Source organism: Octopus bimaculoides, chromosome Z, assembly GCF_046866305.1.
Source record: "Octopus bimaculoides isolate indiv1 chromosome Z, ASM4686630v1, whole genome shotgun sequence".
NCBI lineage: Eukaryota > Metazoa > Mollusca > Cephalopoda > Octopoda > Octopodidae > Octopus > Octopus bimaculoides.
In genome coordinates, this window is record NC_142944.1 from 30,953,398 (window position 1) to 30,967,384 (window position 13,987).

The window sequence follows — 13,987 nt, forward strand, 5'->3', positions numbered from 1 at the left end:
TGCAAGGAAAGGCATCCAGCCATAGGTACCATGTCAATGCAGGCAATAAAGCTTGGCACTGTCACTTGGTTTGCCAGTTCCTGTCAAATCATCCAACTCATGCCAGCTTTGGAACGGGATGATAATATGTGCACACACACACACAGAATCTTTATAAAGCTTCAATGAATAAAAATATAAACTCATTATTTCAATATGTGGAAAAAATAGTGATTGGAGTCTCCTGATGGATGATTTTACAGTTTGTTGATCACTCTTCAGAGAACACACACCTGGCTTCCTCCCTCATTTTATAGCATAACTCTGCTACCTATAAAGAAGTCATGAATTAGGCTGTGATGGCTAGTCTAATTTGCATATTTATACTTTTGACACCTCATCATTAATTAAACAATATTTCTTCATGCACAACAGCCTGAAGAACTGAAATGAATTTATATATAAAGCTTCACTGTGGGTAAAATAACAATATACTGTAAAAACCCATGTAATTTGGGCACCTGTGTAATTTACACAGGTTATTTTCAGGATAAAATTTGTTAAAAAAAGCTTCTACTCTTGTAAAATTCACACCCAAAAGTTTTCAGAATTGCCGATATAACTAGGGGTAAAATGTTTTCAATTTAGTTGTATTTAGCATAATTTCACTTATTTATAATTAGATTTATTAAATTTTTATTAAATAAGAATAATTTCTGTTTAACATGTATCATATTGAAAGCTATTAAATTACAAAGTATTTGTGTTGTTTATAATAAACTTTATTTTACATTTCTTGCCCGCAAAAGATTATGTCCGATCTTTAGCATACTTCTCTAAGTCTTCTCAAATCACGATCACAGGAAAAGTTGTTGATAATTCTTAGCAACAAAAACAAAGCTGATAAATATGCACAAGTGTTGCAAAATAAGTTTAATTACCAATAAACATCAGCTTGGATGATACTTTACTCAACCGACAGAGGAAGGTGACCGATCAAACTGATTATGTAAACAGAATTCTATTCCGCTTATTCTTGCTGGAACCTTTGATACGGAGTATCAAAGTTTTAATCCCTTCCACACTCATAAAATGTCAAGTTAACTTTAAAATTTGTCATTACTGTTATTGTCAGTATGGGCAGAACTTATGAATTGTTTACTGTGAAGGATAAATTACATATGTTGAATATGCATTTGAATGAGGCAATAGAGCTGCCGGAAGGCATTTTAATGTTAATGAAGCCAATGTTCAAAATTGGCATAAACAGTACGACAAACTTAAAACTGTGCAAAGTAATAAACAAGCAAAAATGAAAACATACAATCAAGATTATCCATATCATTATATTTTTCAGTCAGAATTATCTATATCACAATGAATGTCAATGATGCTCCATTGTGATAGGTAGAAACTCCAAGCAATGTAAAATATGGCCCAGACCATGAACATCAAACTTCAAAAATTAGTTAGCCATTTAATTAATGGTTTTAGTTAATTTATACAGAAAAAGTAAGCATTATACCATCCAGCATAAATAAAAGTCAACTTCTTTATAGTTAATCCCTTATTTTTGTTTGTAAAAACCTATTCTGACATTAAATGAGTCAACTTCCAGTATGAATATTTATGTTTTGTAAGTCTTTTTTCAACAAAAAAAATTTCTAAAAAAATTCTGGAAATGATCTACTCATGTAATTTATGCACCCACTAAAGTTTATTTTTATTTTTGTGAAAAAAAGTGCGTAAATTACATGGGTTTTTATGGTATATTCATTCTTTCTATACTGTTGATGTGTAGAAAAAAGAGGAAAGAGTAAATTAGGCTAGCCAATGCAGTGCAAGCCCATTTTATAGATGTTTCATAAGTAGCTGTTCTATGTTATTGATTGAAGAGGGCTGAGTACATCTTCACTGAGGAGATTCTGTCTCTCTTTTTTCACACCTCAATAATGTAGAAAGAAAGTATTTACATTGGTATTTAATGCACATTAAGGCTTTACAATATTAAACACACACACACACACACACTCATGTGCACACACACACTCATGTGCACACACACACTCATGTGCACACACACTCATGTGCACACACACTCATGTGCACGCACACTCATGTGCACGCACACTCATGTGCACGCACACTCATGTGCACACACACTCATGTGCACACACACACACACACACGTGCACGCACGCACACACACACACACACACACACACACACACATGATAGACTTAGTTAGCCTGGGAACACAGGAGAAAATGTATGCTCCCTAAATATATATACATACTTAACTATAAGATGCATATGAATTTCACTGGGTGTATCACAGTCTTAGTTATTTTTCACTAAAAATGCTCAATAAATATATCTATAAATTTGAGATTCTGTGGAGCTGCAACATAAGTATATAGAACTAAAAAATAGATGGAAAGGGCTAACTTCCGATAAAGGATTTATAAAAAATATGTGTGATCTTAGATTGTTTCAAGATCTGTTTCAAGAATCTGCCTGTGAACAGTAGTAATGTGAGGTTAAGTATAAAGTGTTTGAATTGGAAGAATGTGCTGTAAAACATACTTTTATACTTAATCAAATGAAATCACCTTATGAGATAAAACTACTTCAAAATACGCAAAAGAAGATATACAGTCCCAAGAACATACATATTTCACTGAGAACACCATAATCAGTCTTTGCAAAGTATTTTCACCAAAAAAGGGCTCAATAAATATTCTCATAAATCAGGAATTATTGGATGCTGTGACAATTTTGTAATCCAAAATCATGGTGCATATTTAGAATCCAGGATTATTTGACTGCAAAGTGAATCTTCTAATTATTTGGCCAATCCTAGGAAGATAAAGAATTAGAAATATAAGAGAGGGAGAGGGAAAGAAAGAAAGAAAGAAAGAAAGAAAGAAAGAGAGGGAAGGAGAGATTGAAAGATAGATAAATAGATAGGGAGAGAGAGAGAGAGTGAGAGAGAGAGAGTGAGTGAGTGAGTGAGTGAGTGAGGGAGGGAGGGAGGTGTTGAATGGAATAAGATAGTTTCAGATATTAAGAATACTTTCAGTTGGAGCACTTAAATTTCCAAAATGTCCTGGAAGTAAAAGGGCAGATTAAATACCAAAATTTTGGCATCAGAATTTATAAATAACAGTTTTCTAATCATGGATAGTAGTATTATGTTAAAAGCATTGAAAATATCAACGAAAACTGATGTCATTGCTTTTGTTATTCAGTGTTATTTGATGCTATAAAGGTGGTAGACTAGCAGGATTGTTTGTGCATCTGACAAAAACCATCATGTAGTATTTAGTTATGAACCATTACTTTGTGAGTTCAAATCATACCAAGGTCAGCTTTAAATTGTATTATTCTGAGTTCAATAAAATAAAGTACCAATCATATACTGGGATGATATAATTGACTATTTCATCTGCACCAAATCTCTAGTCTTGCACTGATATTAGAAATAAGTAATTATGATTAATTGGTATTAAAGTAATTGAATGGCATAAATGTTGAAGCAACAGGTTTTTCGGTGTTTAACTCTTTTGGTACCAGATTGCCTGAAACTGCTCCCTGGTGCTTCCATTCATTTTCTCCATCCACTGTTCTTGGGAGGGCTGTGTGTGTGTGTGTGTGTGTGTGTAAATTGTGGGGAGGTAGAGTCTTCAGACATAGGGTCTATTTGAAGCAACCATCAATACACTTTTCTGGTGGATTTCCAAGCATGACTAACTGAGACTATAGATATTATTCAACCATCTCATTCTTAGTCTACTCCTATGTCTTCTGCTGGTTGACTTGGCTTAACGAATATGTCTTGCGATTCTTTCCTACAACATTTTAAGCTCATGTCTCTTGTACTGGAGCTATGACCTCTCAATGCAGAGAAATAGCGGCTTTATCTGGAAGGACTTCCTAACATTCAAGCTATGCAACTTGTTGAGTAATGTAGCTCCAGAGACTCTTCAGAGGAGCACCCTTTCAGCCACTTGTATTTGGGATTGAACTCTTTCAATCATTACTCAGCACACATAACCATAGGTGAGAATAGGTTATTGAAAACCAAATGGAAAATACCAAGTTTGATTTTTTTACCAAACTCTTCTCTTCTGAGGATTGGATGCTGAAGCTGGCACATGACCGTGCCATCTCATGCAACTCTAGCATCTAAGTCAGCCTTCTGCTTTTTATCACTTGTTCTATGATACAGATTTCTAATATCAAATATCTAAATTGTTAATTTATGTTTCAAACATTATCTTGATGATTACAGTTATTTCACTAAATTCTTTGTTATTTTCACAATTGCTTATGAATTTATTAATATAAATGAAGACAGTATATTTCAACAGGAATTATGGTGACAAAATTCTTAATTACTTTCTCTATATTTTCTCTTTAATCCTGCTGGCATTCAATTCCTGTCTAATTATATTCTAAGTCATAAAAAGCAATTACATACAGGTGCAAATTTTTAATTGTTATTTTCATTACCATATGATTTTGCACTTGCTAGTTTCTTTTTGTACCTATAGTTGGCACTCCGTCGCTTACGATGTCGAGGGTTCCAGTTGATCCGATCAACGGAACAGCCTGCTCGTGAAATTAACGTGCAAGTGGCTGAGCACTCCACAGACACGTGTACCCTTAACGTAGTTCTCGGGGATATTCAGCGTGACACAGTGTGACAAGGCTGACCCTTTGAATTACAGGCACAACAGAAACAGGAAGTACGAGTGAGAGAAAGTTGTGGTGAAAGAGTACAGCAGGGTTTGCCACCATCCCCTGCCGGAGCTTCGTGGAGCTTTAAGTGTTTTCGCTCAATAAACACTCACAACGTCCAGTCTGGGAATCGAAACCGCGATCCTATGACCGCGAGTCTGCTGCCCTAACCACTGGGCCATTGCGCCTCCACTGTACCTATAGTAATAATGTATAAAATATTTGATATTTTATATTATCTATTTAATATTATAGAGTAGTGTTAATATTTTATTAACATTCATGTACTCATTAATATCATACGTTATTAAAATTTATAAATATTTTACATTATAGACATTGGTATTCTTAATATTTTATTGATATATAAAATATATAATGCTTGCAACCTATCTGTGCCTATGCAAGCATGGTTGTGTGGTTAAGAAATTTACTTCATAACCTTGTGACTTTGGGTTCAGTTCCACTGTGTGGCACCTTGGACAAGTGTCTTCTGCTATAGCCCTGGGATGACCAAAGCTTTGTGAGAGGAATTGATAGACAACAGAAACTGAAAGAAGCCTGTCATGTTATATATATGTATATATATATATATATATTTCGTATGTGTATTTCGTGTGCAAGATTCTTGATGTGGATACGTGTGTTGAAAGAAATACAATTAAACCTTGGGAGAGGCATTATGCCGGTAATAAACACACGCACTGGTTCAGTCCTTTATTAATTTATATAGTTTTTTGTTAAATTATTTCATTGCACTCTTGCAATCTCTTCAGTAACTTGTCTCTCTACTTCCATTTATTTTGAATGTATGATCTGGCGTTGTTTTGGCGTTGTTTCGAAACTGTTCGGTATGAGCACGTGAGTGTGTGCAAGCTCGTATGTGTGCATGCTCATATGTGTGCACGCGCTTATGTGTTCGTGCTTATATGTAAGTATGTGCGTCCATATGTGTGTTTGTAACAATTTCGTTTATATCAGATCAGATAGAGACTTTTTTTATTATTTTTTATTTATTTTTTTTTTTAAAGTTTAAATTTATTTATTTATGTTCATATTCCGCATCATATGTGTGAACAACACATGCAACCATGGGCAATTGTAAGGCCCTCATCTACGTGTATTTGGTGTTCAAAATTGGTTGCGTTTCAGTTATGAGGACCGACTCCTGTATTTGTCGCAACGATGCATCTAGACAGGATTTCTATGCTAATTCTGTCCAGTACACCATCATGTTGTTCTTTGGCATGCTGGTAGAGCACCTAGGTTTGTTTTTGATTATTATAGTCCCTCCAATGTTCGTTTACACGCTCAGCCAAACTTCTTGCCGTTTCACCTATGTATGTCGTGTTTCTGTTTTTACACTCACCATCCATACAGCTTATTTTGTAGACCACATTTCTGGCTTTGCAGTTGGCACCAGGACTATATTTGCACACAATGCAACTCTCCTCAACACACCTTGTTCTTCTGAAGGGATATGTTTTACATATTATTGATCTAATGGATCTCCCTGGTTTTTCTATAACATTTATCATCAACTTGGTACTTTTGAGGATTTTTCGAAATCTGCGGGCCAGTTCTCCGTGTGGTGTGGTGTCCACAAACATTACTCCCTGGAACTTGTCAGTATTGTACCACGTGATCTTTCTGTTTGTTTTGTCACTGATCCTTTGTAGTCTATTCCACTGTTTGTTACGGTATCTAGGTTGTGTTCCATCTGTATCTTTGACAACAATCTCCTCAAATTTCTTGTTAGCTCCTCTGTATACCCGGATTCTATCATTCTGGCTGTATCCCGAAAATTGCATGCGATGCATGAAGTCTTGAATATGTCTTTGCCCCTCCCATGGACTGCACAGGAGGGATATGTTTTTCATTATTCTAACTAAATTGGCTATTAATATATTGATTTTCACACTGTGTGATGGAGCCGAATTCTTATGGATAACATACTTTGAAGATATAGGTTTCATATAATGTGAGTGGAGGATTTGAACTTTGTCATTAATTGTTTCTAGCCAAAGTTCTGTGTCAAGTACTGGGAGTCTCATGTTTAGGTGTCTTGGGTAATCTATTGTTACCTGCCTACCTGCTGCCTGTATGTTTGTCTATTTGTCTATGTATGTATCTATGTATCTATATATGTATATATGTATGTATGTATATATATATATATATATATATATATATATATGAAAGAAGGTTTGAAAATGCACTTATTTTTTAAAAATATTTATTTACTTAACCGGTTTCACTTTTTTAGAAAAAGATTATCAAAAGTCTTTGAGAATAATAAAAAATGTTAAAAAACAGTCTGAGTATTAAAATGCATATATACATTCTTTGATGATAAAATATATTTAAAGTATAAAGTTTTGTATGAACTTTGTAGTGTTACATACTGATTGTCACACATTCTCTGATATTAAGGTGAAATTGTTAAAAACAGTGTTAAAAACAGTGTATGAAAATACACATATGGAAAAATACATATACATATTCTTATACATATTCTTTGACAATCGAATAAAATTGAGAAGGAACTGACCTGGCCTTTTTCTCTTGTGTATATTGAAGGAATGTTTTACTGTCTTAAGAGACAGTATGACTGGCTAGCTGGGGTGGGAGGGAAGAAGAGTTAAAGAAGATTTTTTTATTTTTGGTTGGTCTGTGACAGTCTGTCATGGTTCACTGGTTTTTGGGACTGGTTTTGTGCACATCTCTATGTGTGTGTATATATGTGTGCTTGTGTCCGTGTGTGTGGGTGTGTGTGTGTGTGTGTGTGTGTGTGTGTGCCGTTTTTATTGGTCCCAGAGTTTATTGTGGAATGTGTATATGAGTGTGTGTTTGAGTGTTTTTTGTGTCGGTGGGGATGTTAGGTGTGTGTACGTGAGACTGTGCGTATATCTCTTTGTCTGAGTGTGTATGTGTTGTTTTGATCGTCTTTGTGGTGTGTGTGTGTGTGAGAGCAACCGTATGTATGTGTGAGGGTGTGTACGTATGTGTGCGTATGTGTGTGTATATGTATGTGTGTATATGTATGTGTGCATATGTGTGTGTGCGTGGGAGTGTTTTGTGTGAGTGTGGGAGTGTGTGTGTGTCTCTCTGTCTGAGTGGGTGTGTTGTTTTAAATACCTTGTGGTGTGTGTGTGTGTGTGTGTGTAAGCAAACGTATGTGTGTGATGGTTCATATGTATGTGTATGCCTATGTCTGTATGTGTGCGTGTGTGGCATGTGTATATGAGTATGTGTGTGTTTTTTTATCTATGGTAGGATGGTGTGTGTATGTGTGTGCACGTTTGTGTGAGTGTGTATGTGTGTGATTAATATTTGTTAGGGTGTTGTGTGTGCGCATGTGTGTGTATGTGTATATGTGTTTGTTCGTGTGTGTGCGTGAGTGCGTTTGCATATATAGATATAGATATACATGTATGTGAATATATATAAATATGTGTGTGTGAATGTAGGAGTATATTTGTGTCTCTTTATCTTGACATCTTGTGACTGTTGTAAATGATTGTCACTGTCATTCAAGCGGTGTCATTCATTTCCAGTAATCTTAGCCATGGGAAAATATTACCTTGCTTGGAAACATGTGAACGTTGGTGACACAAACGACATCCATTTGTAGAAAATATCTATCTCAATAAGCTCTGTCTGACTCATGCCAAACATGGAGAAGTGAACATTAAAATGACAATGACGACAGCGATGATATATTATATAATATCATAAATATAACATTAATATTTTAGTAATTATGTATTAGAGTTATTACAGAACTGAATACAGAGTAGATGTTGTTCATTTGTGTTACTATAATAGTGAGTGTAACACAGTAACAATGTATGGACTATAAGAGGAAGTACAGCACCTATATTAATGTTTTTTTCTTGATGAACCATAATGGGTTTGTTTAAATTACTTGAAATTACTTTTGCTTTAGTTAATTTTGAAATGTTGAAGTATTTAGTACAATAACTTCACTAATAACTAAGCTGGTGTTTGGTACATAAATTAACATAAAGTTTTGATGGAAAGTCGTTGTCATCCGCCTTCCATGCTGGCATGGGTGGGACATATTTATATAATATAGTCATGTTCATCTATATATCTATATATTTGTATATATAAATATATATAGCACTGTTTATGCTTATATTTATATTAATATATGTGTGTGTGTATTTCAACTATATATTGCACACTCACATGGTCGCACCAGTTTTTTCCTGCTTTAACCTCCTACACTTTGGATTTACTTCTACCTGGAATTTCTGCACTTCTCTTCATCTACACATCAGCATTCCACCTGGATTACTACTGGATATACTCATGGATTTCACTGGATTCTTCCGTTGATGAAAAATCGCTTCAATACACCAGGACGTTTGCACCTTTTTGAACTTTTTGAACTATTTAGAACTTTTTGAGCTATTTAGAACTTTTTGAACTATTTAGAACTTTTTGCTTTTTCTTATTCTCTCTCTGTTTATTTCCTTATGTTTCTTTCTGTTGAAAAGTATAGGCTCAAAATGTAAAAGATTTTCTCACCTTCCTGAGCATTAAACTAATACATCTGTTTGTTGTTTATACACCTGTCTTTGTCTTTTGTTTTTCTGTAAATTTCAACTATATATATATATATATATATATATATATATATATATATATATATATTCTTTTATTTGTTTCAGTCATTTGACTGTGGCCATACTGCATTACAGCCTTTAGTTGAACAAATTGTCCCCAAGACTTATTCTCTGTAAGCCTAGTACTTATTCCATTAATTTCTTTTTGCCAAACTGCTAAATTATGTGGGACATAAACACACCAACATCAGTTGTCAAGCAATGGTGGGGGGACTAATAGAAGAAATACAAATACACACACACACATATACAACAGGCTTCTTTCAGTTTCCACCTACCAAACCCACTCACAAGGTTTTGGTTGGCCTGAGGCTATAATTGAAGACACTTTCCCAAGGTGCCATGCAATGGGACTGAACCTGGAACCATGTGGTTGGGAAGCAAATGTATGTTTATATATATATATATATATATATATATATATATATATATATATATATATATATATATACATATACGTGTGTGTGTGCATGTATGTATGTATGTATGCATGTGGCTGTGTGGTAAGAAGCTTGCGTCCCAACCATACAGTTCTGGGTTCAGTCCCACTGCATGGCACCTTGGGCAAGTGTCTTCTACTAAAACCTTGGGCCGACTGAAGCCTTGTGAGTGGTTTTGTTAGACAGTAAGAGAAAGAAGCCCATTGTGTATGTATATATATATATATATATATGTATATATGATGTGTGTGTGTCTTTCTGTCTGTGTTTGTCCCCCCCCCCACCCATTACCATGTGACAACTGATGCTGGTGTGTTTATGCCTCCATAACTTAGTAGTTTGGCAAAAGAGACTGATAGAATAAGTACTAGGCTTAAAAAATATGAGTCCTGAGGTTGATTTGTTTGACTAAAAGACCTTTACGGTGGTGCTCCAGCATGGTATATTCAAATGACTGAAACAAGTAAAAGCATAAAAGAAATATATATATATATATATATATATATATATATATATATATATATATATCCAGCCCATGCTAGCATGGAAAGCGGACGTTAAACAATGATGATGATGATATATATATATATATATATATATATATATATATATATATATATATATATATATATAAAGATTTTGTTTCGGTATAGTAATACTAATAACTTGGAGGTGTTAGAACCCAGTATACATATACATCAAAATATAGCATTAGTTGAGTACAGAGTGTAATATAAAATTAAATAAACTACAAAGAAATTACATAATCAACTTTATTAGCCTATGGCTGTTTCTGCTTCAGAACACAGTGTACTCAGAGCTGAATGTGCTGTATCTTGTAATACAAACAACTGTAGGCTAATGAAGGTGATTATGTAATTCCTGTTTCCATGTCATTTATTTCATCATCATCATCATCATCATCGTTTAACGTCCGCTTTCCATGCTAGCATGGGTTGGACGATTTGACTGAGGACTGGTGAAACCGGATGGCAACACCAGGCTCCAGTCTGATTTGGCAGAGTTTCTACAGCTGGATGCCCTTCCTAACGCCAACCACTCAGAGAGTGTAGTGGGTGCTTTTACGTGTCACCCGCACGAAAACGGCCACGCTCGAAATGGTGTCTTTTATGTGCCACCCGCACAAGCCAGTCCAGGGGCACTGGCAACGATCTCGCTCGAAAATCCTACAGGAGCCAGTCAGGCGGTACTGGCAACGGCCACGCTCAAAATGGTGCATCTCATGTGCCACCCGCACAAGAACCAGTCCAGGGGCACTGGCAACGATCTTACTTGGCTTGCCGGGTCTTCTCACGCACAGCACATTTCCAAAGGTCTCGGTCCGTAGTCATCGCCTCGGTGAGGCCCAATGTACGAAGGTCTTGCCTCACCACCTCAGCCCAGGTCTTCCTGGGCCTACCTCTTCCACGGGTTCCCTCAACTGTTAGGGTGTGGCACTTTTTCACGCAGCTATCCTCCTCCATTCTCACCACATGTCCATACCAGCGCAATCGTCTCTCTTGCACGCCACAACTGATGCTTCTAATGTTCAGCTTTTCTCTCAAGATACTTACACTCTGACGGGTATTCACATTGACATTACACATCCAACGGAGCATACTGGCTTCATTCCTTGCGAGCTTACGTATGTCCTCAGCAGTTACAGCCCATGTTTCACTGCCATGTAGCATGGTTGTTCGTACGCATGCGTCATACAGTCTGCCTTTTACTCTGAGTGAGAGTCCCTTTGTCGCCAGCAGGGGTAAGAGCTCTCTAAACTTTGCCCAGGCTATTCTTATTCTAGCAGCTACACTTTCAGCGCACCCACCCCCACTACTAACTTGGTCGCCCAGATAGTGGAAGCTATCGACTACCTCTAGTTTTTCACCCTGGAATGAGATAGAAGTTGTTTCCTGTTTGTTTGCAGTCTTTATTGAACCTGAACATCTGCCACAAACAAAAACTAACTTGCTAGTTAACCTGCCTTTGATGTTGCTGCACCTCTTATGTGTCCATAGCTTGCACCGGGTACATCTTATAGAGTTACTACCTACTCCTTTTCTACATACTGAGCAGGGCCATCTACCTGAAGGGGTTTGTGTTTTATCTACCTTCCTACTTATTAGGATTTTGGTTTTAGCTAGGTTGACTCTAAGGCCCTTCAATTCTAGACCTTGCTTCCACACCTGAAACTTCTCCTCTAGTTCTGATAGTGACTCCGCAATTAGGGCAAGGTCATCAGCATAGAGGAGCTCCCAGGGGCAACCTGTCTTGAACTCCTCTGTGATTGCCTGGAGGACTATGGTAAATAATAGGGGGCTGAGGACGGAACCTTGGTGGACCCCTACCTCTACCCGGAATTCATTGCTGTACTCATTTCCAACCCTCACCTTACTGGCAGCATCTCTGTACATGGCTCGAACAGCTCTCACTAACCATTCTTCTATCCCAAGTTTCCTCATTGACCACCAGATAAGGGATCGGGGGACCCTGTCAAAGGCTTTCTCCATGTCAACGAAAGCCAGGTACAGAGGTTTATCCTTAGCTAGGTATTTCTCTTGCAACTGTCTCACTAGAAATAAGGCATCAGTAGTGCTTTTACCTGGCACGAACCCAAACTGCATCTCATCTAAATTGATTCGCTCCCTAATTAGTTGGGCTATGACCCTCTCTGTAACTTTCATAACCTGATCTAACAGCTTGATGCCTCTGTAATTATTTGTATCTAAAGCGTCCCCTTTACCTTTGTAGCAGTTGACTATGATGCTGCTACACCAGTCATAGGGTATGACTCCTTCGTGTATCACCTGGTTCGTAATACGGGTGACTAGGCTATAGCCAACACTGCCAGATATTTTGAGCATCTCTGCAGTGATTCCTGATGGGCCGGGGGCTTTCCCGGTCTTCATACTCTTAATTGCTTTATCTACCCTGGTACTATCAACTCGGATAGCTTGTCCCTCTATTGGGTCGACATAAGGCAGGCTCTCTTTCTCCCATTCATTCTCTTTATTAAGCATATATATATATATATATATATATATATATATATATATATATATATATATATATATATATATATATATATATTGGGTTGGTACATAATTATTGTGGCTTTTTTTCAACAAATTTTATTCAACAAAAACAATAACAATATTTAACTAAAACATGTTTAAATGATGGTCTGACCGTCTGCCTAGCAAATGGGAATAATCATTTAAAGATGTTTTTGTTATATGTTGTTATTGTTTTTGTTGAATAAAATTTGTTGAAAAAAGGCCACAATAATTATGCACCAACCCAATATATATATATATATATATATATATATAACAAAAATACATATAGAGAAAAATCACATTTTTAATTGTAGAAATTCACCTTACAAAGCCAACAATTGTTTCTATTGTATTAACATATTCAGATATAGAAAATATTAAAATTATATGTGAGCGTTTGTGTGTGCACATGTGTGTATATTTACTTGATCTCTGTATTGATATTTGTTTATCTTTTTTATTTTCAGTAAACTTGGTCTCCATTTGCCATTTACTGTGAAGGAAAATGAAAGTCAAGCTCAATGGGATGGAGGAGAGAGTTGTCTTAGTGTGTCACTGAAAATGATCAGGGAATATGACTTTGTGAACTTCTGATAGATCTGTAAAAGAGTACACATGCAAGTCTTTACTAGGGGTATGCATGTGGGTATTTGTGTATGTGTAATTTTAATCCTTATTTAAGTTATCAATGATATAATAAAAGAATTTTTATGCTGATTTTTTGGTTTCTAACATGACAACTATTGTGTGAGAAAAAGTTTGTTCTCAGCATTTATTTGACTACCATAACAGTGTCAAGTAATAAGAAGTACCAATAACCTACACTCTCAATTTTTCATAAACAAACCTTCGTTTCAAAAGAATTCCGTACTTTATGTGCTTTGTTAAAGGTTACTTCTATGATTGGTCACTTTGAGGTGACTTGGTCTTCTCTGTGGAGCTAAGAAATATTTCAAGTATGTGTGAAAACAAAATTATGAATTATGAAATATAAAATAAAGTTCTTCCTGAAATATAGGGCTTGTCTCTCATGGCATTTAAACTTGTGTCCAAATTTATGAATTTTAGTAATTTTTTTTTCCATGAGACCATACCAACTAGTTTTCCTTAT

At 35.9% G+C, this 13,987-nt stretch overlaps 1 protein-coding gene across 2 annotated transcripts in view; it reads left to right on the forward strand.

Moving 5' to 3' along the window:
- The window catches only part of LOC106868341 (dynein axonemal assembly factor 6), a 104,447-nt gene extending 90,854 nt beyond the window's left edge, over nt 1–13,593 (forward strand). The window contains exon 7 of one of the 2 annotated variants that reach the window (XM_089365081.1): nt 13,344–13,593. In XM_089365081.1, coding sequence (XP_089221207.1) covers nt 13,344–13,470 — 127 coding nt within the window. In that variant the 3' untranslated portion in view covers nt 13,471–13,593. Of the gene's footprint in view, nt 1–9,029; nt 9,153–13,343 lie in introns of those variants that run through there. The other variant, XM_089365082.1, reaches the window with a different exon arrangement.
- The last annotated feature ends 394 nt before the right edge of the window (nt 13,594–13,987 follow it).